This window comes from Sceloporus occidentalis, unplaced genomic scaffold, assembly GCF_023333645.1.
Source record: "Sceloporus occidentalis isolate IW3139 unplaced genomic scaffold, rSceOcc1.0.p SCAF_49, whole genome shotgun sequence".
Taxonomy (NCBI): domain Eukaryota; kingdom Metazoa; phylum Chordata; class Lepidosauria; order Squamata; family Phrynosomatidae; genus Sceloporus; species Sceloporus occidentalis.
In genome coordinates this window covers 2,067,074-2,092,127 of record NW_028317029.1, presented here as the reverse complement: position 1 = coordinate 2,092,127, position 25,054 = coordinate 2,067,074, and the positions used below count along the sequence as shown (strand labels likewise).

At 40.2% G+C, this 25,054-nt stretch overlaps 2 protein-coding genes across 2 annotated transcripts; both read left to right on the top strand.

Annotated features, from left to right (window-relative positions):
• Positions 1-133: 133 nt before the first annotated feature.
• On the top strand, positions 134-4,743 carry LOC149288821 (matrix metalloproteinase-18-like). Its single transcript, XM_089491169.1, has 10 exons — positions 134-238; positions 1,018-1,256; positions 1,363-1,511; positions 1,604-1,729; positions 2,017-2,181; positions 2,557-2,671; positions 3,162-3,295; positions 3,412-3,571; positions 3,919-4,022; positions 4,631-4,743. Exons 1-10 carry the CDS (start codon positions 134-136, stop codon positions 4,741-4,743), a joined length of 1,410 nt encoding a protein of 469 aa, XP_089347295.1.
• A 3,231-nt stretch (positions 4,744-7,974) lies between these two features.
• Positions 7,975-23,565, top strand: LOC149288820 (matrix metalloproteinase-20-like). The gene is made up of 11 exons (XM_089491168.1): positions 7,975-8,107; positions 11,918-11,979; positions 13,115-13,359; positions 15,565-15,713; positions 17,645-17,770; positions 17,859-18,020; positions 18,503-18,635; positions 19,768-19,901; positions 20,097-20,253; positions 21,976-22,079; positions 23,465-23,565. The coding sequence occupies exons 1-11, from the start codon at positions 7,975-7,977 to the stop codon at positions 23,563-23,565; spliced, it is 1,506 nt and encodes a 501-aa protein (XP_089347294.1).
• The last annotated feature ends 1,489 nt before the right edge of the window (positions 23,566-25,054 follow it).

Genomic DNA, 25,054 nt, shown 5'->3' with positions numbered 1-25,054 from the left:
TCTGACTCATTTTCAGTAGACTGTTTGGGGTATCCAGGTACTGTATAAATAGGCATGTTGAGCACTTAGAAAGTCAGAGACAGCGAGGAAGCCTTAAGACACTTAACGATACAAAGAAAGAAGTAGCTGAGACATGAAGCATTTACTACTTCTTTTACTGCTCTCAGTCACCTATTGCTCTGCCTTCCCTGCAGTGTCCGAGTCCGACAGAGAAGAAGATGATGCCAAATTTGCAGAGGTAAGCATTTCCGTTAATGGGATATATGAGCGATCCAATTAAAGCAGTATATATAGAGAGAGAATGATGATACAGTTATATTATTCTATATTGTTATATTTAATTGGAACCCATGGATAAAATTATAAATTTGTATATAGTTTACATACAATTAACATGTTTATATGCATTTGAATAGACTTAGGTATTGGTTCTTTAAGTATCAGTGCAGTAGCAGTGGGATTGAGGTGTATTTAAATATTAAATCATAGATAGCATATACAGTAGCATGTTATCATAAAAGAGTAGTGGATTTGGTAAATTGAAATGTTTAATCTCACTGCAACTGATTTACAAATTAGAAAATAAACTTTTGTTTCATATTTACCTGGCAGGGGGTTTTAGTTTTACTTTTTTTATTATGTGTATTATATTTTTTATACTTTTATATTTATATTGCCCCTTCCAGATTGCATATTGTTATTACAATGGTGGATAATACAAAATGAGCACAAGGTACTGGTAATTAAGGAGAAAAGGGTCCTGCTGTTTGCCTGTGGATCAAAATATGTAATTTTACCATAACCTCTGTGTTACATTTATCTGGTGGAGGGAGTTCAGCTATAGTCCCAAAGTTTTACTCTAAGACTTGTTCATAGAAAAGTAGAAAGGTAGAATTCGCCGGCAGATAAGAAGCACTCGGCCCATCATGTGTTGTGTTATGCCATCATGGTGACCTCTCGGATTTCCCCAAACTATATTAACGAAGACTGGGTCTGTTCTTTTTTACACTTTTGTAGGAATACTTGAAAAAATACTACAAACTTGAAGGAACACGTCAGTCAAGAAAGAAAAGCAGTAGTCCGTTCACTGAGAAAATTCGCCAAATGCAAGAATTTTTTGGCTTGGAAGTGACTGGAAAGCTTGATGCAGACACCATGGAAACGATGCAACAACCAAGATGCGGTGTTACCGACGTTGGTGAATTCAGCACCTTTCCTGGCCGCCCTGTGTGGCGGAAAAAAGACCTGACATACAGGTATTAGAAGATATATCTACATAAATATATATATACAGTTTTTATACAAGTATGCATGTGTTCGGATCAAATTTGAAACTAAATCACATCTCTTTTTTCCCCCAAGAATTTTAAATTATACTCCAGACATGAGCAAAAATGATGTGGACAGTGCCATCAGGAGAGCTTTTAAAGTTTGGAGTGATGTGACGCCACTGACGTTCACCAGAATCTATGATGGAGCTTCAGACATTGAGATCTCATTTGCTGCACAAGGTACCGTACAACTTTCGAAACTACTGTGCGCACATCTTATCAGCCATATCTTAGTGCAATGTTTAAATTCTATTTTTTTCTTATTATCACAGTACATAATGATTTCTATCCATTTGACGGGCCACATGGTACATTAGCACATGCCTTTGCGCCTGGAAATGCCATTGGTGGAGATGCGCACTTTGATGAAGATGAAACATGGACACCTGGAAGCAATGGTAGGTCTTGTGCGACTACATTCACATTGACTCTCCTAGTTCCAAAGGCTTTGCTGTGTTATGCATGTTTGAAAAATGTAAAGAGTGACAAAACATGACTATATGAACACCAGTGTGCGAAACACTTTTTCTAATAATTCTATAATTTGAAGATATGACATTACGAAGGTCCACCAAACAATCATTAAAATACCTTGTCTTGTATTCTGTGGGTTCTTCAAAAGCTGCCACGATGTACAGCATATATTAAAAAGAAAAACCTCTGAATGTGTGTTTTTAATTTAAAGGTTACAACTTGTTCCTGGTGGCTGCTCATGAATTTGGTCATTCACTTGGACTCTCCCATTCGAATAACCCAGATGCTCTAATGTACCCAACATATCATTACACTGACCCTAGTGAATATCAGCTTCCTGAGGATGATGTCAATGGGATCCAATCACTGTATGGAAGTAAGTATGTTATTAGTTTGATTAATTAATATAGGATTCTATATAGTTAATGTTGGTGTTTATGATCAGGGTGTAAAATAATAAAATAGCAAAGTATGTATTCTATAAGGATACATACATATAAGTATGTAGACTATAAGGATGGGATAAGGATCTGGTTGTATATATGTAAAATAATGTTGACCTATCGGTATCTATTGTTTTAAATGCACCATATAACTCTGTGATCTCCAAAAGTCAGAGACAGTAAACAAGTGATAAATCGCTACTTATTAAGACATACAGTAAGGGAAAGAGACAGGGCGCGCTGAATTTACAATCTAACGGTACATTGTTACTGTATGACAGGGCCAATTGTGCAGCCAACACAACCAGGAAGACCAACCACAACAACAACAACAACAACTACTAAACCATCGTCTGCATGTCCAAACGTTACCTTTGATGCTGTGACAATTCTGCGTGGAGACATGATATTCTTCAAAGACCAGTATGCAATTTTTTTTTTCCCGGTGAACTTGAGAAAACAATTACAACTCTGACATCAACAATTTATGTTTTTAAAAAGTAGAATGCCCTTTTATTCTTTACATATTTTATGATAGCTGCTACAAAAAATGCAACAGCTTTGATGGAACTTTGTAATTTCCACAAATACTAATTAATTTCACCAATCAAAGTTAGCTTTAGTTTTTATGGCCTCTGAGCAAAAATATACGTGAGGCATCTGTAAGAATCCACACCACATGTGTGGTGATATCTACTCTTCTTATAACTTCTTATGCGAGATCCCCAGTGGGACCACTTATGACCAAACAGAACGTTGCATTCATACTAATAAGGTAGTTTATAAACAAATATAAAAGTACATACATGATAAATTATAAAACAACAATCACAAATGTTAACTAGACAAGGGTTGTGTTTTTTAAATCTTTTAGGTCTATTTTTTTATGTGTTATTTATTATCATTTTAATAGACATTTCTGGCGTAAAATTCCTCAATTTTCCGAAGTCGAATATAATCCAATAAAGTCCTTCTGGCCTGGCCTTCCAAATGGTATTCAAGCTGCGTATGAATATCCGGAAAGGGATCAAGTTCTCCTCTTTAAAGGTAGGCAACATGGTCTTTAAATCAAATAATAATAAACATGAACATGTGTGTGCGTTTTAATGCCCCCAGCTTTACACATTCCTAATGCAATGGTACATTTTCCTATCTTTAAATAGGGACAAAATACTGGGTTCTGAGCGGATACGAAGTATCAAAAGACTCTCCTAAAAGCATCTACGAGCTAGGATTTCCACGAATCGTAAAGAAAGTTGACGCAGCTGTTTACAACGATGAAACGGGAAAGACCTATTTCTTTGTAGATGATAAATACTGGAGGTAAGAATGTTAATTTTGCAGTTTTTAACATTAAAATTATCCACTATTACTATTATCACCAAGCTTTCTCAAAATAATAGAGACAGAGTTTTCCCACGGTGTGTGTTTAATGAAAACCGAAATAGGGGCCTGTAATTGAACTTAAATTATTATACCTTAATCCCTTCATGACAAAGCCCGTACATGTACAGGCTCACAATGCATTGTCAACTGGGCTGTCCTTAAGGGGTTAAACATCTTGTGATCATAAATAGAACAGAAGGATGAACCGACCTTTGTCCTTTCTTGAAAAATGCAAGCAAGTGTTAAAAAAAATATATTTATATATTTATTTATATTTAATTTAGCTATGATGAAGAAACACAGAGAATGGACAAAGATTTTCCTAAAAAAATAAATGAAGGCTTCCCTGGTATTGGAAACAAAGTTCATTCTGCTTTTAAGACAAACGGTGAGTAAAAAAAAACCATTATTTCTTATGCCTCTCTCAAGCCTACACTTCACAAATTAAAATGCTGAAAACTATCATAGTGCATTGGATATAACTTCATGTTAATTGGGTGGTAGTAGTTCAGGGGCTCCTATATAAAAACTAGAAGTCTGTGTATGAGATACATTGCAAAGAACATTGTAACTGGCAGGTATGATCAGCAATGTATGTAACTTCAACTTGCCCAAAAAAGTCTATCCCAGGCCAGCTCCCCCTGCCACCTTCTGCAGCCGCCTTCCATACCGCTGAGCACTGTGATGTGATGTCATATCCTGATGCTCAGCGAGCTATGGATGTCGTGCCAGTAAGGCACGGTCCTCCATAGCATAAATTGGCCATTTGGCAAAATCAGAGATCTCCTTGGCAACCGACCCATTGAGTAGCGGCGCACTAAATAACCTAATTGCCCAATAGAGCCCTCGGTTTGGCGGTAGAGGGGCTGCCATCCTCCCATGGCCTAGTCCAGGATACACTTAGAATACTCTACCAAAAGTAGATATATAAAGAACACATAAGAAAGAAAACACGTATTAAATTTTGGACTAATCACCATTTTGATTTTTTTTTAGGATTTTTATATTTGTTTCATGGAAATCGTCAGTATGAATTCCGCACATCCAAACGAAGAGTGACACGCATTTTGAAGAACACTAGTTGGCTAAACTGTGAAAGCAAAGAATAGTGACTACAGCCATGCATTTTATATGTTAATTATTTTTTTATACGCGCACCTTGGCTACTATGTATTTAACTTATAATAATTGTTTTGTGTAATATATAATAAAGAATGCAATTATTCATATACATGTGTATGTCATTTTTTAATGCATCTTGATCTACTCATTTGCAATGCCACACTCAACCTGTCTTAAGGATGTTTTTTCTAACTGGAACATAATTTATTAAGTGTAATGAATCCCCATAGAATTTTTAGGTAACTTGATGATTTGATAATTTACAAAGGTCTATAGTTGGCTATAACTATTCTCAGGTTCTCCTGATTTAACCCCTTAAGCATGAAGTCTTTTCATAAATAAGGATGCACATATTTTCACACAGAAAACACACATAAATGCACATAAACACACACAGAAATGCCCTTCTGATATCAGCCTCAGGTATCTTCCCTTGTGTCCAGGTCAAGGATGGTTAGAAGAGAGCCACAGTGAATAAAGCTATTATGTGTCACTTAGAATAACGAATCCACAAGAACCATGTAAAATCCAACCAGAAATGTTGAATTTATTGGCATAGATGCACTAAGGTTATAGAGTTTCCCATCAATATGCCATTTAACAGTATAATTGGAAGCTGGATTTTGTATTTAGCAACATGAACTCCTGTCACGACTTCTCCATTCTTTCCATACCTGCATAACTAAACTTTCGGCTTTGGTATGATATTACTTTGTTCAGCTTACATACCTAGTGTTTGAGCAGGGCAAATATGTCTGAAAACGTCGATTTGTTATGTTATATACTACTTGTTAAGTCCTGTCTTCCCACTGTACAGCGATACAGAATATAATGGGACTATATAAAACAATAAATAATAATAATAATATTGTCTGGATTCCACCCAGCCAGCCTGGACCATGTGATAATTACCTACTGTCATGCCTACCTGCGGCCACTAGTGGCCTCCCTTCCCTCTCAACAGCCCCTCTGCTACTAATGTTCTGATCAGCTGAGCCACGTTACCTGGGTGTTAGCCTGCCCTTCTATACCTGTTCTGCCCTCCAGTCTTGGCATTTGCATTGCAGTGTAAGCAGCCTACTGCTGTGGCTCTGTATCCTGTACTTATCCTAGCAGCTTCCTACTCATTTTTTGGTTCTGACCCCGCTTGTTTGTGACCATTCTCCTGGATACCTAATTTGGCTTGTTGACTGTGTCCTTCTGTTACTGACCCGACTTGTTTTTGACCACATCTTATTGCCTGAGGGCTTCCTGCGGTGTGCCCTGCCTGAGGACTTCCTGCCATGTACCCTGCATGTGGGTCTCCAGTCCCCCTGCCAGTCCAGCCACATATTCGAGTCTGTCCCCTGTCCGAGTCTGAGTTGCCTGTCCCCTGTCCGAGTCCGAGGTGCCTGTCCCCTGTCTGAGGAGCCTGTCCCCTATAAGAGTCTAAGGTCCCATCCAGCCACAAAGTTCCTCATAGGACTTCAGCTTTGTTCCCAGCCACATCACCCCGTCAAGAGACTTTCCAACCCGTGAATTACTTTCAGCCTGTATCCTGTTCATGTCTTGTTCTGCTGTATAAACCAGTCCTGTTTGTATTACCGATTAGCCGGCGCTCTCCAATATAGACTGTTTCCTGGAACATTCAGCTGTGTGTGTTTTTTCTCTTAGCCTCTCTGTACCTTCCTGTCCAGTATCATCCATCATGGGGTACAGACAGAGCAACAGGTATCCCTTGCAACTGGACTCTGACCTGCCTACCCAAGTCCTGACATTTAGCTTGTTGGGCTTCCTCTAGATCAGTGATAGGCAACCTTTTTGGCGTGGTGTGTCAAAAATCGGCAAAAAATCGAGCATAACTCGCGTGGTGTGTCACTTCGACAAAAAAACATACACCTCTGCCCCCAGGCTTGCCACTCTGCCCCCCTGATATGCCTTCTAACCCCCTATATGCCACTCTGCCTCCAGAAATGCCTTATACCCCCTATATGCCACTCTGTCCCATGATATGCCTTCTAACCCCCTATATGCCACTCTGCCATATAGGGGGTTAAAAGGCATATCATGGGACAGAGTGGCATATAGGGGGGTATAAGGCATTTCTGGAGGCAGAGTGGCATATAGGGGGACACACTTACATACACACACATGCCGATTTTTTTTGTTTTTAACAAATACAAAAAACATTATACAGTACAAAAAATACATTATTTTACTCACCTTCTACTTCTCTTGACTTCCTGGTAGCTGCACACTGTTCTCCTCTATGCTGACAGGATGCCACTGACCTGACATCCGGTGCTGCAGCAGTCTGAGTGCGAGGGGGCGGAGCTTCCACCTCACGCTGCTCCCATCACTATGCGGCCATCAGACTGCTGGGAATGTAATCTAAACGGCCGGTGCGTGCTGATGCCGCCGGCCGGAGCTACTTTAACACTTTTTTTTTTATTTATATGGTAAGCTGGATCGGCTTGCCATATAAAGTAAAAAAAAAGTATTAAAGCAGAGGCGGCCGGCGGCATCAGCACGCACCGGCCGTTCAGATTACATTCCCAGAAATCTGATGGCCGCATAGTGATGGGAGCAGCGTGAGGGGTGAAAGGTCAGTGCGAGGGGGCGGAGCTTTCACCCCTCACACTGCTCCCATCACTAGACGGCGATCGCACACGGCTGCTGGGTGCACAGATTCTTTCATCCTCGGTGGCCGTGCAGGAGCCGAGGATGAATCGCATGAAATCCTGCGCGTGTCACCCCAAATGGCTACGCGTGCCATCACTGCTCTAGATTGTAAGCTGTTTTGAGCAGGTCCCTCATCATCTCTTGTTCTGTAAGTACAAATTGTTAAGTTTTATACTACTGAAGTGTTTCTTTTAAAGCTTATGCATAGCTTTGGATACAGCTTTAAAAATGACAAACACAATTAATATCGGCTACTTCAGCATGGTATGTGTTATGTGAAGCCCTTCCAAAATATATTTCTATAGAAAATCATTTTTTTAAAACGTACCAGCAGCACAATGAGAATTTTTTCTTTACACTGTCCGCAAAGGTAATTTTGCAGCAGCTCCCACGAACGTTGAGGCCAAGGCTGTAAGTTAAAGAACGGGATAAAGTAATGCGGGAGGTGTGACTGGGCTCTGGCGTGCTGGACTTTTTCACATTCGCCCAATGGCCAGTCCGGGCCTGATGTGCAGCCCTTCCAACACATACTTTTGGTGCTAGGGACTAGGAACTAGATGGACACAAAACGTATAGTGCAAAACGCCTTTACCAAGCGAACAAAGCCAAATCATGATCCAGTAGTGAATACTAAAAAAGACAAGCCGGGGCAGGAACTAAAGCGGGTAGTCAGACGAGCCGGAGTCAGGAGTATGGAGATCAGGAAGGTAGTCAGACAAAGCCGGGTCATACACAGGGACTCCTTTCTGTGCACAATGTGTGTGTGTAGTTATGTTCTTTCTGATCAATTAACGTCTCACTAGTACAAAATAGTTTATTTCACTATATATTATAAGGTCTGATATCCCCAATGCTGGCAGCCTCTCTTAGGGAAAACTATCCAGGAGATTTAGGCAGACAGTTTAAGGTAAACAGGAACAATTCTCATTCTGCCGTTTGGCGACTATTATATGTTCCAAGTAGGTTTTCCTTTCTGCCTCATTTTTTATTAATTTTCTTTGAACCCTTCTTATAACTGATGGTCCTTCTAGACTGCCCCCCCCCACACACACACACTTTTAAATAATACATTAAAAGTTAAAATGTATTTATTTTTGATCAGTCATTTAGTACAAATTTTTAGCCAACCACAGGGAAATATGAACTGTCCCCCCTCGCAGATACAGCTAGCCAGAAACTCACATAAAACCGTTTAGTAAAGGCCATGCCGGGAGAACGTAAGAGTTCTGGAATATTTCGAGTGGGCTATTAAATTAAATGGTTAAGAGTCAGGGTAATCCCTATCAGAAAGTCTCTATTAATATGTACTAACATCGTTAGCAGTATCAGACATCGAAAGCACTTTAGGGGCGGAAGATTAAAGGCAATTGTACCTGGCACGACTATCTCGCTGAGTTAATAATAATTATCAAAGAAACAAGTTTCTGACCTGGGGTTATGTGTCTGAGTATTCGGAAGCTCATTGCTATTTATGACTTCTGATAAGTGACACGATTAGGCTGGGGATATTCTTACTGCGTGTTAGGTCACACTGTGTAAATTGTATATAAGATTATGCTCCTTAAATACACACACGGAGGATAAATACTTCCTGGGAAGAGTCAACCCACAATAACTTCCTCTGTGAATCATCTCGTCTTGAGCAAGGGAGACAAACGCAATTTGGATCCACCGACAACCTATTGAGGGCCACACATTTTTCCCAATAAAAAATAAATTAATAAAATGGAAACAAATCACAGGGCTCATGGTCACTCATACAAGAATGCAACCCACAACACTCCCAGACGTGCACTCACGCAAAACTTCACACTTCTCACATACACTTACACAACTCACAGGCAGGCACTCACACAAGCAGGGCCACATTGGGAAGGAAAACCGGCTCGGCTACTTTATGGCCAAGTGTCGATAAATGGCACACGTGCAGCCACCTGCCGGATACATGTGGCCTCATGCTATGAAATACTGAGGGACCAAATATACAGCATGGGCGGCTTCAAAGGTTACGTTTGTGACCCCATCGTTATCAGGAGGGCCGTGGTTTCGACCCATTGACTTCAATATACATTGATACATTTGTGCCACCTAGTGGAGTAGAAACTAACTTCAGTTAAACATTATATGTCACTTATGTTGTTCCTATTTATAAGAAGACATTATTTCCTCCTCACTTCTTCCACCTGGATGTGTAGTTATTTGTAATGTAGGACTAATTAAGGTCTGAGTCTTTACATCAGGAAAATGGGTAGAGTAGATGAGCCGAATGGGTCTTTAGGTTTATTTAAGTTTATTGTTTATTTTTTTAAGAAACCGTATTTGAGCTGTTTATTTTTGATTGACTTTGCACGTGCAGTGTGTTTTATTGTTTCTTGTATGGTGTTTACACTTACTTTAGTCGTGTCTAATAGAGGTTAGACCAAAATTTTGATGAGCTGCAATGCATATGCAAAAATGTTTCCATTTCAGTGTTTCCATTTCAACTGCGCCGCTTATTGTCCTTATGGTCTTAAAAAGTTTATTCTATAAAAAGTGACCATGTATTATTTAAACTGAACTACACAACGAAAGTGTGTATAATTAATGTTAACATTAATTAATGAATTAACCCTTTGCAGACGGCTCTACAACATTTCCTAAAATCTGTTGCAATTAAATGGTTAAATGGTTTTACATTTTGTTAAACGTCATGTTTCGGCACAATCCAGCTGACATAATTATAACGTTTTAGCAAATTTCCTATCAGCAGTTTCTGAGTGTTTTTAGGAACTCAGGCACAGTATGCAATTACTGTATCTCTGCCTTTAATAGGCAGGTATTAAACAACCAGTAAAACTATATGAGCAATAAACATCTTGGAAAATAAAGACGAAATCTCAATTCAGAGTTCGGTGTTAGGCATATGAAATGTAAACGAAGGGAAGAAGTCTCAAAACTGAAATAAATTAACATGGGATTCAAATAATTTCATAACAATGAAATAAGTAGTAGTCTTATCCAGTAGGTTTAGATTATTTGGCACATTTTCCTTTTCATCATAACTGGGAGTTCTCCATATTATGCCTGGAGGCCCTGGAAATTAGAGCTGATTAGAAGACCTCTTGGTCAGTGTGTTTAGTCTCTAGTCATGAGAGCAGTACTTTAAAGTGTCCCCCTTTCTGCCGCCTATAATAAGTAGGAGTGGGAGAGCTCTCTGAGGCCAGCCATGGGAAGATCCCAGGTAGGTTTATTACCCTTCTTCTTACCGCCATCCCTCACACTAATGCTTTCACCAGATCTAAGAACTGAGATATGATGTCATTTCCCAACTTTCTGCTTCTCTCAGACCTCTTAGACCATAAGTGTGAGGGAGCTTCCCTTTCCTTAAAGTAACGGGGGCCCTGCAAATTCTACTTGTCTTCAACCTTACTTGGTCTTTGGTGTTGTTTTTAAATGTCCTCACTGCATTAATGTCCCACTTTTGTTTCAGTGAAGAAATAATGTCCTTACATTACATCTAAACCTCTGACTCTCTTACCTATGACTTATTGCGTTGAAATTTCCTCTTTATGAATTTTAAATGTATCTATCATATTCTCTATCACTCTCTATCAGTCTTTTCCCAGTCTTTTTCCCAGTCTCGGAATCCTGTAGCCTTTTCTGATAAAGTGTATCCTGTTAATCACGCGCCTGCAAAGCGCACAAAGATTGGACCATTCTCTGGAAACTCCAAAGAACTTCAGCCTCCTCGTCGCCTTAACCTTAAGGCCAGAAGAAGGCTTTACCTCTCTCTCTCACACGTACTACACTTAGTGATAGCCGAAAGGCCACAAATCATTATGAGTGCTTGTAGGGAATTAAACATATGCACTAAGAAGTGCTGACCTCATCATTTCTCATGTAAAATCATCTAACTTATTCCCCAGTAAAATTATAAGATATATTTTTTAAAAAATCATATAATTTCAATACTCTACCTGGAACAAGCTCATCGTTTCTTGCAGGAGTATCGCATTAAACGGGACTACTCTTAATGTAGGTTAATTAGCAAGAAAATGTTTTAAATTTTTTTTTATTTGAGACCATCAGTGGCTCACAGTTTAGTAAATAAAACCCTGCGTCTAAAACAAAATACATTCTGAGCATCTCAAATGTGTACAGGTACGTGCTAACTATTTCATTTCTTTGGAAATAACAGGGTAAACCATTGCCTAGAAGAGTTCTCACTGCATAATATTATCACGTCCCGAGAGAAAGCATATTATTTTACCTAGTGTAAAATTATTACTTTACCTTTCTCTGAGCTCTGTAATTAGTTTAGATTTTGAGACATGAATCACCTTGTAATAAACATGTCTCTGGTATAAAAGAGCCATGTATTTTTTTTCTATGTTTGTTTTTTTGATGCCATATCTAACTTGGGCCAGTTGTGGCTTCATTTATCTGCGAGTTTGAATATGAAGATGTTGATTCTTTTTTGGATTATAATTTATTGGCAAATTAATTTAATTTTTTGTTTAGCTGCATCATCAATGCACACACATAAGAAATCTTCTAAATGGAAGGATATACATATTGCAAAGGTCTGTATTTATTTTACGAGCTTTCATATTAATTGTGTTTTTTTTTTAAAAAATCAATGCAGAATACTGGCTTGCAGAAATGTGGTTAACAAAAAAATAACATTTTAAACATTGTAAATCAAGCAATTAAAAAAAATTATGTCCAAATCTCTATAGTGTTTAAAATTCTTTAGTAATGTAATTCTGGAATATGCAATCTCATGAATACTACAAATTATCATTTTTCTGATATCCTAATTGCATAACAATTTAATAATCTCTAAAACCTGGATAGAATATTACAAATAACGCATGTGGAGAAACTCTTCTTTAAATCAACTATCTTGTTAATATTAGTATATCATGAAATTTAATTTGATTTATCATATCACAATTATGGTTTGCAATTTTTTTTTTTACTTTATAGTGACCTTTTCGGGATTTTCAAGTTAGTGTTCCAATATTAAACATATGGTGTTTAACCAATTATATTGAATTATTTGTGTAATTTCAGGTTTTCAGACAGCGTTGTTTGTATTTATATAACAAAATGTACAACTAATACCAGCCATATATAGATAGTATTTTAAGACTGAAACTTGATGGGTGAGTTGAGGATTCTATATAAAACACTGCAATATACAAGATATTTATGCAGTTTTCCTAGTTCTTCTTCCCAAGGCATAGTAACATTTGGTATTCCAGAATGTTACTTTATTCTCCTCTTGGTCCATTCATAATCACAGAGGAATCCATTGAACGGGTTGTCACCCACAGATCTGCTGGTTAATACCCCAACCTCAGGGTGAATGACCAAATTTGTAGCGTCACATAGTCTGGAACTGGTTTCTTCATGTCCTACTAAGATTTGATTTTATATGAGCATCTCAAATGATCTTTTTTTTGCTGGTATACCACAGTTTAAGTCACTGCTTAAATACAGGTGACTTTTATCTCCTGACAAGTTATACTTTTCACAAGGATGGAAATATATTCATTATATTTTCCCGTCCGACGTTTATTTGTAGTGTCAAAAACGATGTAAATGTAAAGAGGTGGCTTTTCAGGTCTTAAAAGGTTACAATACTCACTGCCTATAGTAGTTTTTGTCAATGGCTATAAAGAACGTTTATGACAATCCCCATGTCATTCGCAGGAGTATCTTGATAAATATTACAGTAAGAAAGGACGGTGGCATGTGGCTGAAATAATATCTGATGACACGTCTATGTCAAGGAAGATTAAAAAAATGCAAACGTTCTTTGGGCTCCAAGTAACCGGCAAATTGGATTACTCTACCATCACTGTGATGAAAAGGCCTCGATGTGGACTACCTGACGTGGCAAATTATCATCTGTTTCCAGGAGAGCCAAAGTGGAAAAAGAGCACTTTGACTTACAGGTAACTGATAATTATGTGCAGTTTTTATGCACAAGGTATACAGATTTTGCTTTTTGTGATTGTTTAATAACTTAATTGCTTAATATATGTAAATGTTATTTATCAGCCCATCGTGTGGTGGAGGTGGTTATCTCCCTTGGGCACTTGTCAGGTATAGGCATACCCCACATTAAAGTACATAATGGGATCCAGAGCTCGAATGTAAAACAAAAGTGTTCTGTAAACACTCAGCTGGAGGAGCTTCTGTCACCGACCAAAAGGGCTCAATCAGGGGCAACTTAGTTTGCTCTATGTCACGAACCGAGGACACAGGTTGATAAGGAGCCCAGATGCAGGGGATACGAAGGCGGCTCTGTCTGTACCCCACGATGCATGATGGCTTGGGGACGGTACAGACAGGCGTCGGAAATAAACCACAGACAGGAGATGCGGATTAAGAGTTGTATTGTAGATGAACAACAATATATATGCAATGAAAGTCTCTTGGCTGAAAGCCCACGGGATGGGGCAACACACGGCAGGAAGCCCACGGGATGGGGCAACACACGGCAGGAAGCCCACGGGATGGGGCAACACACGGCAGGAAGCCCACGGGATGGGGCAACACACGGCAGGAAGCCCACGGGATGGGGCAACACACGGCAGGAAGCCCACGGGATGGGGCAACACACGGCAGGAAGCCCTCGGGATGGGGCAACACACGGCAGGAAGCCCTCGGGATGGGGCAACACACGGCAGGAAGCCCTCGGGTTGGGGCAACACACGGCAGGAAGCCCTCGGGTTGGGGCAACACACGGCAGGAAGCCCTCGGGTTGGGGCAACACACGGCAGGAAGCCCTCGGGTTGGGGCAACACACGGCAGGAAGCCCTCGGGTTGGGGCAACACACGGCAGGAAGCCCTCGGGTTGGGGCAACACACGGCAGGAAGCCCTCGGGTTGGGGCAACACACGGCAGGAAGCCCTCTTGCAGGGCACACGACTAGAAGCCCTCTTCCAGGGCACACAGCACGGCTAGAAGCCCTCTTGCTGGGCACACGACTAGAAGCCCTCTTCCAGGGCACACGGCAGGTTGCCCACTTGCAGGGTACTCGACTTGGGAGTCCACTTAGTGGGGCACTGGCCGCAACTCAGGAACACGGCACAGGTGCAGGCACAGGCTGGTAATTCGGGTACAGGCTGGTAATTCGGGTACAGGCTGGTAATTCGGGTACAGGCAGGTCGCTCGGGTACAGGAACTCAGGAACACGGCAGGTTGCCCACTTGCAGGGCACACGGCAGGTTGCCCACTTGCAGGGCACACGGCAGGTTGCCCACTTGCAGGGCACACGGCAGGTTGCCCACTTGCAGGGCACACGGCAGGTTGCCCACTTGCAGGGCACTCAACTTGGGAGTCCTCTTAGTGGGGCGCTGGCCACTTGCAGGGCACACGGCAGGTTGCCCACTTGCAGGGCACTCAACTTGGGAGTCCACTTAGTGGGGCACTGGCCGCAACTCAGGAACACGGCACAGGTGCAGGCACAGGCTGGTTGCCCACTTACAGGGTACTCGACTTGGGAGTCCACTTAGTGGGGCGCTGGCCGCAACTCTGGAACACGGCAGGTACTGGAACACGGCAGGTACTGGAACACGGCAGGTACTGGAACACGGCAGGTACTGGAACACGGCAGGTACTGGAACACGGCAGGTACTGGAACACGGCAGGTACTGGAACACGGCAGAAACCCAGGCAGAAACCCAAGCAGGAACCAAACAGGTAATCCTCCAACTTCAATGTCAAGGCCCAGACTGCAGGGCTGGGCAGGTTTATAAAGGCTGTCTTGATCATGAGATCAACTGCAGCTGGACCTGATAATTGGTCTGAGTGGTTCTGAATGGCAAGGGCGGCCACTAGTGGCTGGAAACGAAAAATGAATGGCACAAGTTTAACCAAGTCCATACAACGAAGGGAGAACGTTACACTCTACTGGTCCCTGACTGCCCATTTAATATGTTTATGTGCTCTGATGATAGTGTGGATGATAATGTCAAAAATGTCAGAAAATAAATATTTTTTACAGAAATGATTGAGGATACATGTCTTCAAGACAAAGGCCTGAAGTCGATAATGATGATTTTGATTTTTAGAATATGAATGCCCAGATGGCTGGTTCTTTTGATGGCACATTCTGTGTTTGCATTTCCATTTGCTTGCGTTCTCTGTCACAGGATTTCCAAATACACATCAAGCCTCAGTAAACAAGATGTTGATAGAGCTGTGGATATGGGTCTGAAAGCATGGAGCGACGCTGCCCCTTTAAACTTTGTCAAAGCAAGTCAAGGAGAAGCTGACATCATTATATCCTTTGAATCTGGAGGTATTATTTTGAGTATGGCAAATGGCATATTTTCCTCTTCATTTACCATTCCCTGCATTTTATCAACCCCTCATATAGTTACTGCATTTTTTATTTGTTGCTGTAAGGAATCATTGTTATACCGGTACTTTTATTCTGTTCAACACACTTTAGACTTGAATGCAACTTGAGTGCTAGGAACATATGTTCTTAAACACGTAATGTAGCCAGGCCCGGACTGGGACAAAAAATAGGCCCGGGCATTTAAGCCCGAGCAGCCAATATTTATTTATTTATTTATTGTTAAAGCCCACGCTTCATGTACCATCTTTGCATTTACTCATTCACACAAATCATTAACACATAATGCAGTCTCACAAATCATTCAAGCAATTCATCCACACATGAATTCATTAATTGTCATACGCATTCACACAATTCATCCACACATTTATTCATTCATTCTCATACGCATTCACACTACCCCCTCTCCCCATCTTATCTGCCCCTTCTCACTATGTTCCCCCTTTTCACTATGTACCCCTTTTCGCTATGTACCCCCTCTCACTATCTATCCCCTCTCCCCATTTCTCACTATATAACCCCCCTCTGCCCCTTCTCACTGCACCCCCCTCCCTCACCCTACTTACCTTGTTGCCGGAGCAAGCAGCAACTGCGGCCGGCCCGCGGCAGGACCGGAATGACTGGGCCTATGCGGCCTCTACGGCCGCATTAACGCAGGGCATAAGGGGCACCTGCCCCTTAAGCCTGCCGCAACTGCGACCGGGTCCGCCACTCTAAGGGGTCGGGAAGCCCCCACCAGGGCCGGCCTTAGTGGTCTGCGGCCGCACAGGGCTTACATTAAAATCCGCCACGGCTCCGCCACTCTAAGGGGTCAGGAAGCCCCCACCAGGGGCCCCCACCATGTTTTTTAACATCCTCCATGTTAAATAAAGTTAACAAAAACTTTATTTAACATGGAGGATGTTAAATAAAGTAAAAAAAAACCCCGATGTTTTAATTTAAACCCTGTGCGGCCGCACACCTGTAAGGCCTGCCCTGGTGGGGGCTTCCCGACCCCTTAGAGTGGCGGACCCGGTCGCAGTTGCGGCGGGCTTAAGGGGCAGGTGCCCCTTATGCCCTGCGTTAATGCGGCCGTAGAGGCCGCATAGGCCCAGTCAGTTCGGTCCTGACTGGGCCTATTTTAAGGTAGTGGCCTGGAGCTGTAGCTCCATCAGCCCTTAACTCAATCCGGCCCGGCCCACCAGGCAAACGCCCGGTTTGCCCGATGGCCAGTCTGGGCCTGAATGTAGCTATAAGAGGGTCTTTTGTGGAATGCTAGTGTATCCTATGACTGCGCCAATAGGATTCCTTAAATTCATAAATCATCTCTATATAGTAAAGAACTTATACCCTAACTGAATGTAAAAGGGTACACATACGCATGGCTCCAAGGGCAAGGTCTCTTTCTTTCTTTCTTTCTTTCTCTCTTTCGCCTTCATCTCCCCACACATACAAATACCACCTTCCCCATTTATAGAGATTCCATTAGAGGACTAGTAGTGGGAACTAAATCCCTGACTAACAGATCAGAAAAAAACTAAAAAAATCTAAAAAACGTAATTTTAATAATCATAGTTAAAACATCAAATCAATAATGGAAGTGAATGACACCCTCGAAGAACAGGGAAACTAAGCGCTCAGGATTCATTCATACTAGTTGGTAGTACTATGTGTAGTATTGACCTTTAGGGGGACTCGCTCTGCTTCAAATCACTAACTCAATCTAAAGAAGCTATAATGACCCAGGTTCTTCAAGGGTCTCATTCTCTACATATATTGATTTGATGTTTTAACTATCATTATTAAAATTTAGTTTTTTAGATTTTTTTGCTCATTGTTGCCTCCCAATATAAAATTAGGAATATTCCAGAATTTTTGGTTTTCTTTAGATCATGGGGATTCATATCCATTTGATGGACCACGTGGTACCTTGGCTCATGCATTTGCACCAGGCGAAGGACTAGGGGGTGATACTCATTTTGACAATGCAGAAAGATGGACAACTGGATCAAATGGTAAGTTGAATATGTATTGTATTCTGAGTCAGGTACACTTTTGAGCCATTTAAATTCATGCTTTTTGTCTTCTTCTATCACATTCCAGGGTTCAATTTATTTACTGTTGCTGCTCATGAGTTTGGCCATGCTTTAGGACTTGGACATTCTAGTGATCCGTCTGCTTTGATGTATCCAACCTACAAATACCAACATCCCTACGGTTTTCGTCTGCCCAAAGATGATGTGAAAGGGATTCAGGCTTTGTATGGTATAGTGATTATGTCTTGTACAGCTTGTTTAGGTTGTTAATACATGGGTTTGAATTATTATGTTATTGAACAATTTGGAATTGACCAAAGTACAGGAGGGAAGTTTATTTAAAGACAATTGGTCATCATCTAAAACTAGAAGATCTGCAGGCTAGATGTAATCTGGGGATAATTTACTTTACTGAGAGGTAAAGCTGAAATAGTACAGGCGAGAAAATTTAAGTATACATGGAATATGCATATGGTTATCCTGAATCTAACACAAGGCCAAAGGCTGATTAAGGTTTGAAACTTTACATCAATAATAATGAGCAGACTAGATGGGCTAAATGGTTTTTATTTGGCGTCAGATTCTATGCTTATATGTAACTTTTCACCGACAGCAGATATTTTGTGGAAAGGGTGACTTCAAAGTCTAGTATCTGTTTTAAATGTTTCTAAATTCAAGTTATATTTCTTTGATTAATTATCACTTTCTTAGGAACCAAGACACTTGAAAACGGGAAACCGACAATACCACAGCAACCTTCGTTTAATCCAAATTACTGTGATCCAAACATGTCATTTGATGCTGTCACTGGTTTAGGAAATGAACTTTTATTCTTCAAAGATAGGTAAACAAAGGTTTATTATTGATTGATCTAAAAATTTGGATAGAGCTATAAAAAATTTTTTTTAAAACTCCAGGGGAAGTTTCCTACATTTTGTAGCCCGTCTCTGCCTTTGTCTTTTATACTACATGGATGTAGACCAAAAAGTTCCATGTTAGCCAGATTTAAAATGCCCCATTTGTAAAATGGCCTTATCTGGACCTCAGGCCATTCAAAAGTAATATACATACCTTAGTACTCTCAGGGTTAGACCTGGAGTCTCAGGGATTTTGCCCTATTCTCGGTGTCTCACGGTGAAGGGGCAGATTCTAAGGGTCACAATGGGGATCAGTATTAGAGACAATGGCTTTACTTGTTCGGTGAGTCACTACATAGAATCTGCACGATGGTTATTAATATTTAATATTTCAAAAGTCTTAGGATCAGCTTGTTTAGAAAGCTCACAATTATATAGATCAACAGAATTCAATATTATCAACTCAAATACATGTTTTAAAGATTTATACTGTTCACAAAATGGAATAAAGTCAAATATTACACAGAATATGGAAATTAGCACAAATGGCACTGGCAGAATTTTGCTTATTATTTTTCCATGCATACCCAATCAAGGAACACAAACAGGCGACAATTTTCGGATATCCCATCTTAAGCATCTGCAACTCAATTTAATTTAAACTACCTGTTTTTAGGCAGGGATGCACAGACTTTCTGCCCTGTTCGTAGTCCTCAAACACTGCAGTGGTGCACACCTGATCTTATAGATGCAATAAAACTATAGCTTTGTGGACAGATTAGAACCTTCAATATGTATGAATTAGAAATTATGCTTATCTATTTACCAGTCAGAGTCTCCACAGAATTGGTGGTTGTTAGGATGCAAAGAATAATAATGTGTCACCATGTCACAGAACAAAAAACTTTGCTGGGGTGAAATAGTCCCAGACCTTTAAACCTATTCTAGCTATAGAATACATAAAGTTTTTTTTTATCCTACTAGAATGACCATCTTCTCTTTAAACTCATTGGATTTTACCTCATTGGATGAGTTCTGTTAAACCACAACAGAACTCACCATATACTTAACTGAGTTTTGCTTCTGATTGGTTCTTCGCTTCTCTTTCTACCCACGCAGGTCCTTCTGGAGAAGACATACGCAGGTGGCAAGTGTTAGGCCCAGCTCTATAGCAAGTTCGTTCCCGCAGCTAATGTCAAATGTGGATGCTGCGTATGAGATTTCTGAGAAAGGAACAGCATATTTTTTTAAAGGTAAAACCAATTTAAGAATTTGTTAAGAGTTTTTCCCCATTTGTATTAGTCCCATATCAATCTATTCATATCTAATACCTAAGTATAATATATTAAACCACCAATGTTCTTAGGCAGACCTTGGGTGCCATAGCTCAACCGATATCAACCTTGGAGTCTAATTGTGGTTGTGAGGTTTAACCAATACCTTTACAGGCCCTCATTACTGGACAACAAGAGGACTCCAAATACAGGGGCCCCCACGAGCAATCTATGACTTTGGGTTTCCTAGTAATGTACAGAAAATAGATGCCGCGGTCCACTTAAAAAACTCAAGGAAGACACTTTTCTTTGTCGGTGAAGATTATTACAGGTAATTTAATATACTAAGTATCAATACCAAATATACATTCTTATGAGTCAACATCTGACTGTTGTGTTTCTTGGAACTGAGAGCCTGGTGTACTTCATTCTCAGGTTACATTTCATTATACTTACCATTCTTCCTTCTCACACTTAATTCCTAAGACCCTGATGTCAACTGATTTTTAGGAGCTCAAAATATTTCGTAGGAATGAATGAAGACACAATAGCTGAATAAAATGTATACATATCTTTATAAATTGTATTTTTTTAAAAACATATTTTTTTCCCTCTAAACTCCTTACTCTGTTGTATATCACAACGTTGTAGGTTGCAAAGTCACTTAAAATGGGTTAATAAAGACCACTACCTAAACACATATTTAACAAGACCCTGTGACAAGTGCCTTCCTGACTATTTAAAATGTTGAGAGGCCTGGACAGGTGAAAATGTATTTCGTAAAACTGTTTGTAGGAAAAAACAAAAAACATTTATCTTTGTCTGAATATTAGACAATGGGGAGGTTCACGTCACATGTCTGTGTAGGTGGTGGTATCAACGGAAGTTAGTGGTTAGGCTAATGAAACCAAATATACCAAGAAGGGGATGGGTATGGGGATTAATGCAAGTATCTAACTATTATGTACATACATTATGATGAAAAATAAATGTATTCAAGTAGTGGTATGATATAAGATATGTTTTTATGAATATATATATATATATATATATATATAAGGACAGGAAGTTTAGACGCCTGAGTCGTAACCACTCACTCCAACAGACCACACGTTTAGTTAGTTACATAATACACAAAATCACGGGACCATCCAATTTCAGAGGATTAGTCAGAGATCTGGTTAAAAAAGTCCAAGTGAGTAAAATGTAGGCAACTGAGAAATATATTAAGAAAAGAATCAATATCAAAGAAGGATGTAAAGGACTAGAGTAAAAACCAGAAACCTATTCAAAAATAACCCATCAGAAAAAAAATATCACAAATTAAAAAAGAAGCCAAGAAAGGTAAATTGATTCAATTATTCACTAAATGGGGAGGTTGCGGGAGGGTTGCAGTTTCAGCTGAGACTGATTTCACCATGTACTGTATTATGAAGGGTCATCCCCATTGAGCTTCTTCTGCAGTGCTTAGTTAGCGTTGTACAACACGTTAGTAAATGAGCGAGATTTCTGCAGTCACCTCATCAATTTAATTATGCATGGCTTATGAAGTGCCAGTATAGCTTTTATTGCAGAAGACTATGCCTTAAAACCGCAACTATACTGCAATCGATGGTTGCCCTAACAAATTAAAATGACATTTATAAAATGAAAAGTCTAGTCCCAATCAAACAAGAGCTGGAGGTTAGACAGGTCATCCAGGACAGGTTGTGAACCATAGTGCTCAGGAGCCAATGTTCCAAAGATCAACACTGGTGGATGATATTCTCCAAACCTTCAATGCCAACAATGGAGCACAGAAATCGACAAGAAGAGTTTATAGTTTAAAATTCTCAAACCTCACAAAACTATTGAAATGATTGATCTGTCTTATTAATTACTTTATTAGGCATTGGCTTAAGTATATTTTAAATATTCATAATGGTCTCACATAACAACGTGCTAATCTCAGTCCCCTCTAAACTCCTACTTCAGTTACTTACTGCAAACACATTTTACATTTTGAAATTGTGTGTATTTTTGGATGCTGTAGTAACAAACTATGTCCTTGTAGCTTTGATGAAGCAAACAGAATAATGGAAAGCGATTACCCAAAAAGCATTGATGATGAGTTTTCTGGCGTAGAAGGAAAGATAGATGCAGCAGTAGAAGTCAACAGTAAGTACCTAACAATTAGTGTTGTTTTTAAAGGTTAGTATTCAATTAAATAAAGAGGTTGGTAGAGATCTGTATGATTATTTTACTATGGTGAATACTGCTAGTGGCATTAAAGCTTTGAATTATAATTTACCTAATTTAATGAACTGGGGACATAAGTTTCAATAAGAACATTGTTTTCCAACGACAGTACTGATTTTCAGGCACTGTCCTGCTGCCCCTTCTGCCTCACTTTTGTAGATAGTGGAGTGTATGGGCCTGTTTGCGAGATCCTTTTATTTCCCCTGACCATCCCAGAGAGGACAAAAATCAATGAGGGCCTGACCCATTGCAGCAACCGAAAGACCCCCAACGTACTTCTGTAGCCACTATCCTCAGAAGGTTAGATGGCACTGGGTAAGGTCATAGCAGCAGATGTTGTCCAGAACAAAGCAGAACTTTATTATTTATTGTTTTATATAGCGCCATCAAATTCTGTAGTGCTGTACAATGGGTAGACAGGACATAACAAGTAGTATGTAACATAACAAATTGACTAACAGGTGAGGAGGGCCCTGGTCAAACGAACTTACAGTCTAGAGGGATATCCTGCAGGCACCCTGGAGCAGGCATAAGACATAGCACTAGAATATTGTGCAGGATTCTGCAGGTTGGGAGTAACAGCTGAAACAGAGCGAGCAAGGGGGACAGAGCGAGCAAGGGACAGGGAGACCAAGCAGGAAACATAACCAGACAAGACATACATAATACAGGACACAACAAAGGACAGGGAACAAGGACCACAAGGGATGGAGTGAGATCCTTAGATGCTTCTCCTTTAAGCAAGGATAGGACATCTTAACTGGGATGTAGGGAGAGAGGTACCAAAATTATCAGATGATTCAAGGAAAAGAGGGCAAAGTTACATAAGAGACAGACAAACATAAATCCAGGAACTAGCCTAGGACTATGTGATAACAATAGGAGATTCCGTCACATCATATGGCCATAGTATGCTTAGCCCACCACTACGCCAAAGTACTCCAAAATTCGGTGGGTCCTAGCACTAATCCCTGCCTACTGAATTATGAATAAACTGATACTTAACATTGAATCTAAACACAAAACCAAGAAGGACATACCTTTAGACTGCTGATTGAGACAAACATAACAAACTGGTGGGCCACACCTTATAAAGGAAACAGAGCTGAAGCAAACAGAAGATCTGGAATCAAGGAGTCAGAAGCACAGAACAGAGCATAAAGAAATCCAAGAATGGATTACAGCAAAGGGGGAACTGTGGCGAGACAGGGGAACTGTGGCGAGACAGGGGAACTACAGTAAAGCAGCTCTGCAGCCTGAATGGACCCTGACACTAATCCTATGTATTTATATCTTGATTACAGGATTTATTTACTTCTTTTCTGGCCCTAAAGCCTATAAATACGACACAGAGAAGGAAGATGTGGTTAATGTTGTGAAATCAAGTTCCTGGATTGGATGTTGAGAAAAACTTTGGAGAATTGAGCATCAAGCAGCCAAGAGAAGGAAATGTAGTTCTTTTATTACCCGTTTCCTAATTTATAATAAATATTTTAATATTGTTGGTCTAATTATAATGGTTTCATATTAAAACCAACTTAAGAAAATGACATTTCAGTTTAAACAACTGTAAGAAATATTATCTGTACCACCAATACAAATTCATCTATGTAAGAAATAGCTTAAGGGTTAATCTTACAAGGTAAGGAGGAAAGCCAACATATATTTTGGGTAACTTCAGACCTTGTTAACAGAGTGGCAATTTGCCAATTGTAGTACCACTTCAAAAAAGGTAGCAAAGTAGGCTGCTTATCTTCTCTTTTGCCCAAATAAGAAATGCACTTCTTGAAGGGACCTTTGATGTAATGGGGCAGTAAGGTAAATTTACAAAGAGAAGATTTTGGTCAATGTAATCTTGTTGATGGCAGATATAATTATCTGAATCTGGCCGATTGTTTTCAAAACTAATTGTTCTAAAGTGTTATTCCAGTAGACCAGGGTATTATACCAGCTATATTTTCAATTAAAGGACATTGACGTGGACATTTGTTTCAAGATATGAATTTCATTTTTGGTTTAGAGTCTAGATTCAAACCAAAAATTTAGGTTCCCAGGGCCCTAATAACAATAAGGTTTATGTGTAGACTTGGAGGCCACCCTTTTAGACAAGTAATATTTGGGTGACACTCCCTACTCAAACGTGAGGGTTTCTCTAAGGTTCTCTAATGGTCGAGACTAAGACATTCTATTGTTTACCAATTAAATAGATTTCAAGTAAGCATTTGTCAAAAATATTGCATTATGTAAAACCTTTATTTAAGTGCTTACCTCGCAAGATATATAAATACACCCATCAGCCATAACATTCTGACCACTGACAGGTGAAGTGAATAACACTGATAATCTTGTTATCATGGCAGCTCTCAGTGGGTGGGATATATTAGGCAGCAAGTGAATATTTGGTCCTCAAAGTTCATGTGTTAGAAGCAGGGAAAATGGGCCAAATTGTGATGGCGAGACGACAGGGTCAGAACATCTCCAAAACGGCATCAAAAGTGGTCCAAAGAAGAAAAAGTGAGGAATCAGCGACAGGGTCATGGGCATACCTGGGAACTCTCCGGGTTTGAACCAGAGAACTCCTGGAAAAGCACCGGTTCTCTGGGTCAACAACCGAATCCTCCGGGTCGCAGGAGTGGGGTCTTGACATGCCCCCCTCCCTGCCCATTTCCCGACGTCAACGCCCCCAGACATCAACAGGACCTCCACTGATATCAGCGGGACCGCCCACCGATGTCAGCAGGCTTATTGATACATGTGGGGGGAAGGCTAGCCCGTCTGGTCAAATCTACTGTAGCTCAAATTGCTGAAAAATGTAATGCTGGTTCTGATAGAAAGGTCTCAGAACACACAGCATCATAGTTTGTTGTGTATGGGGCTGTGTAGCTGCAGACCAG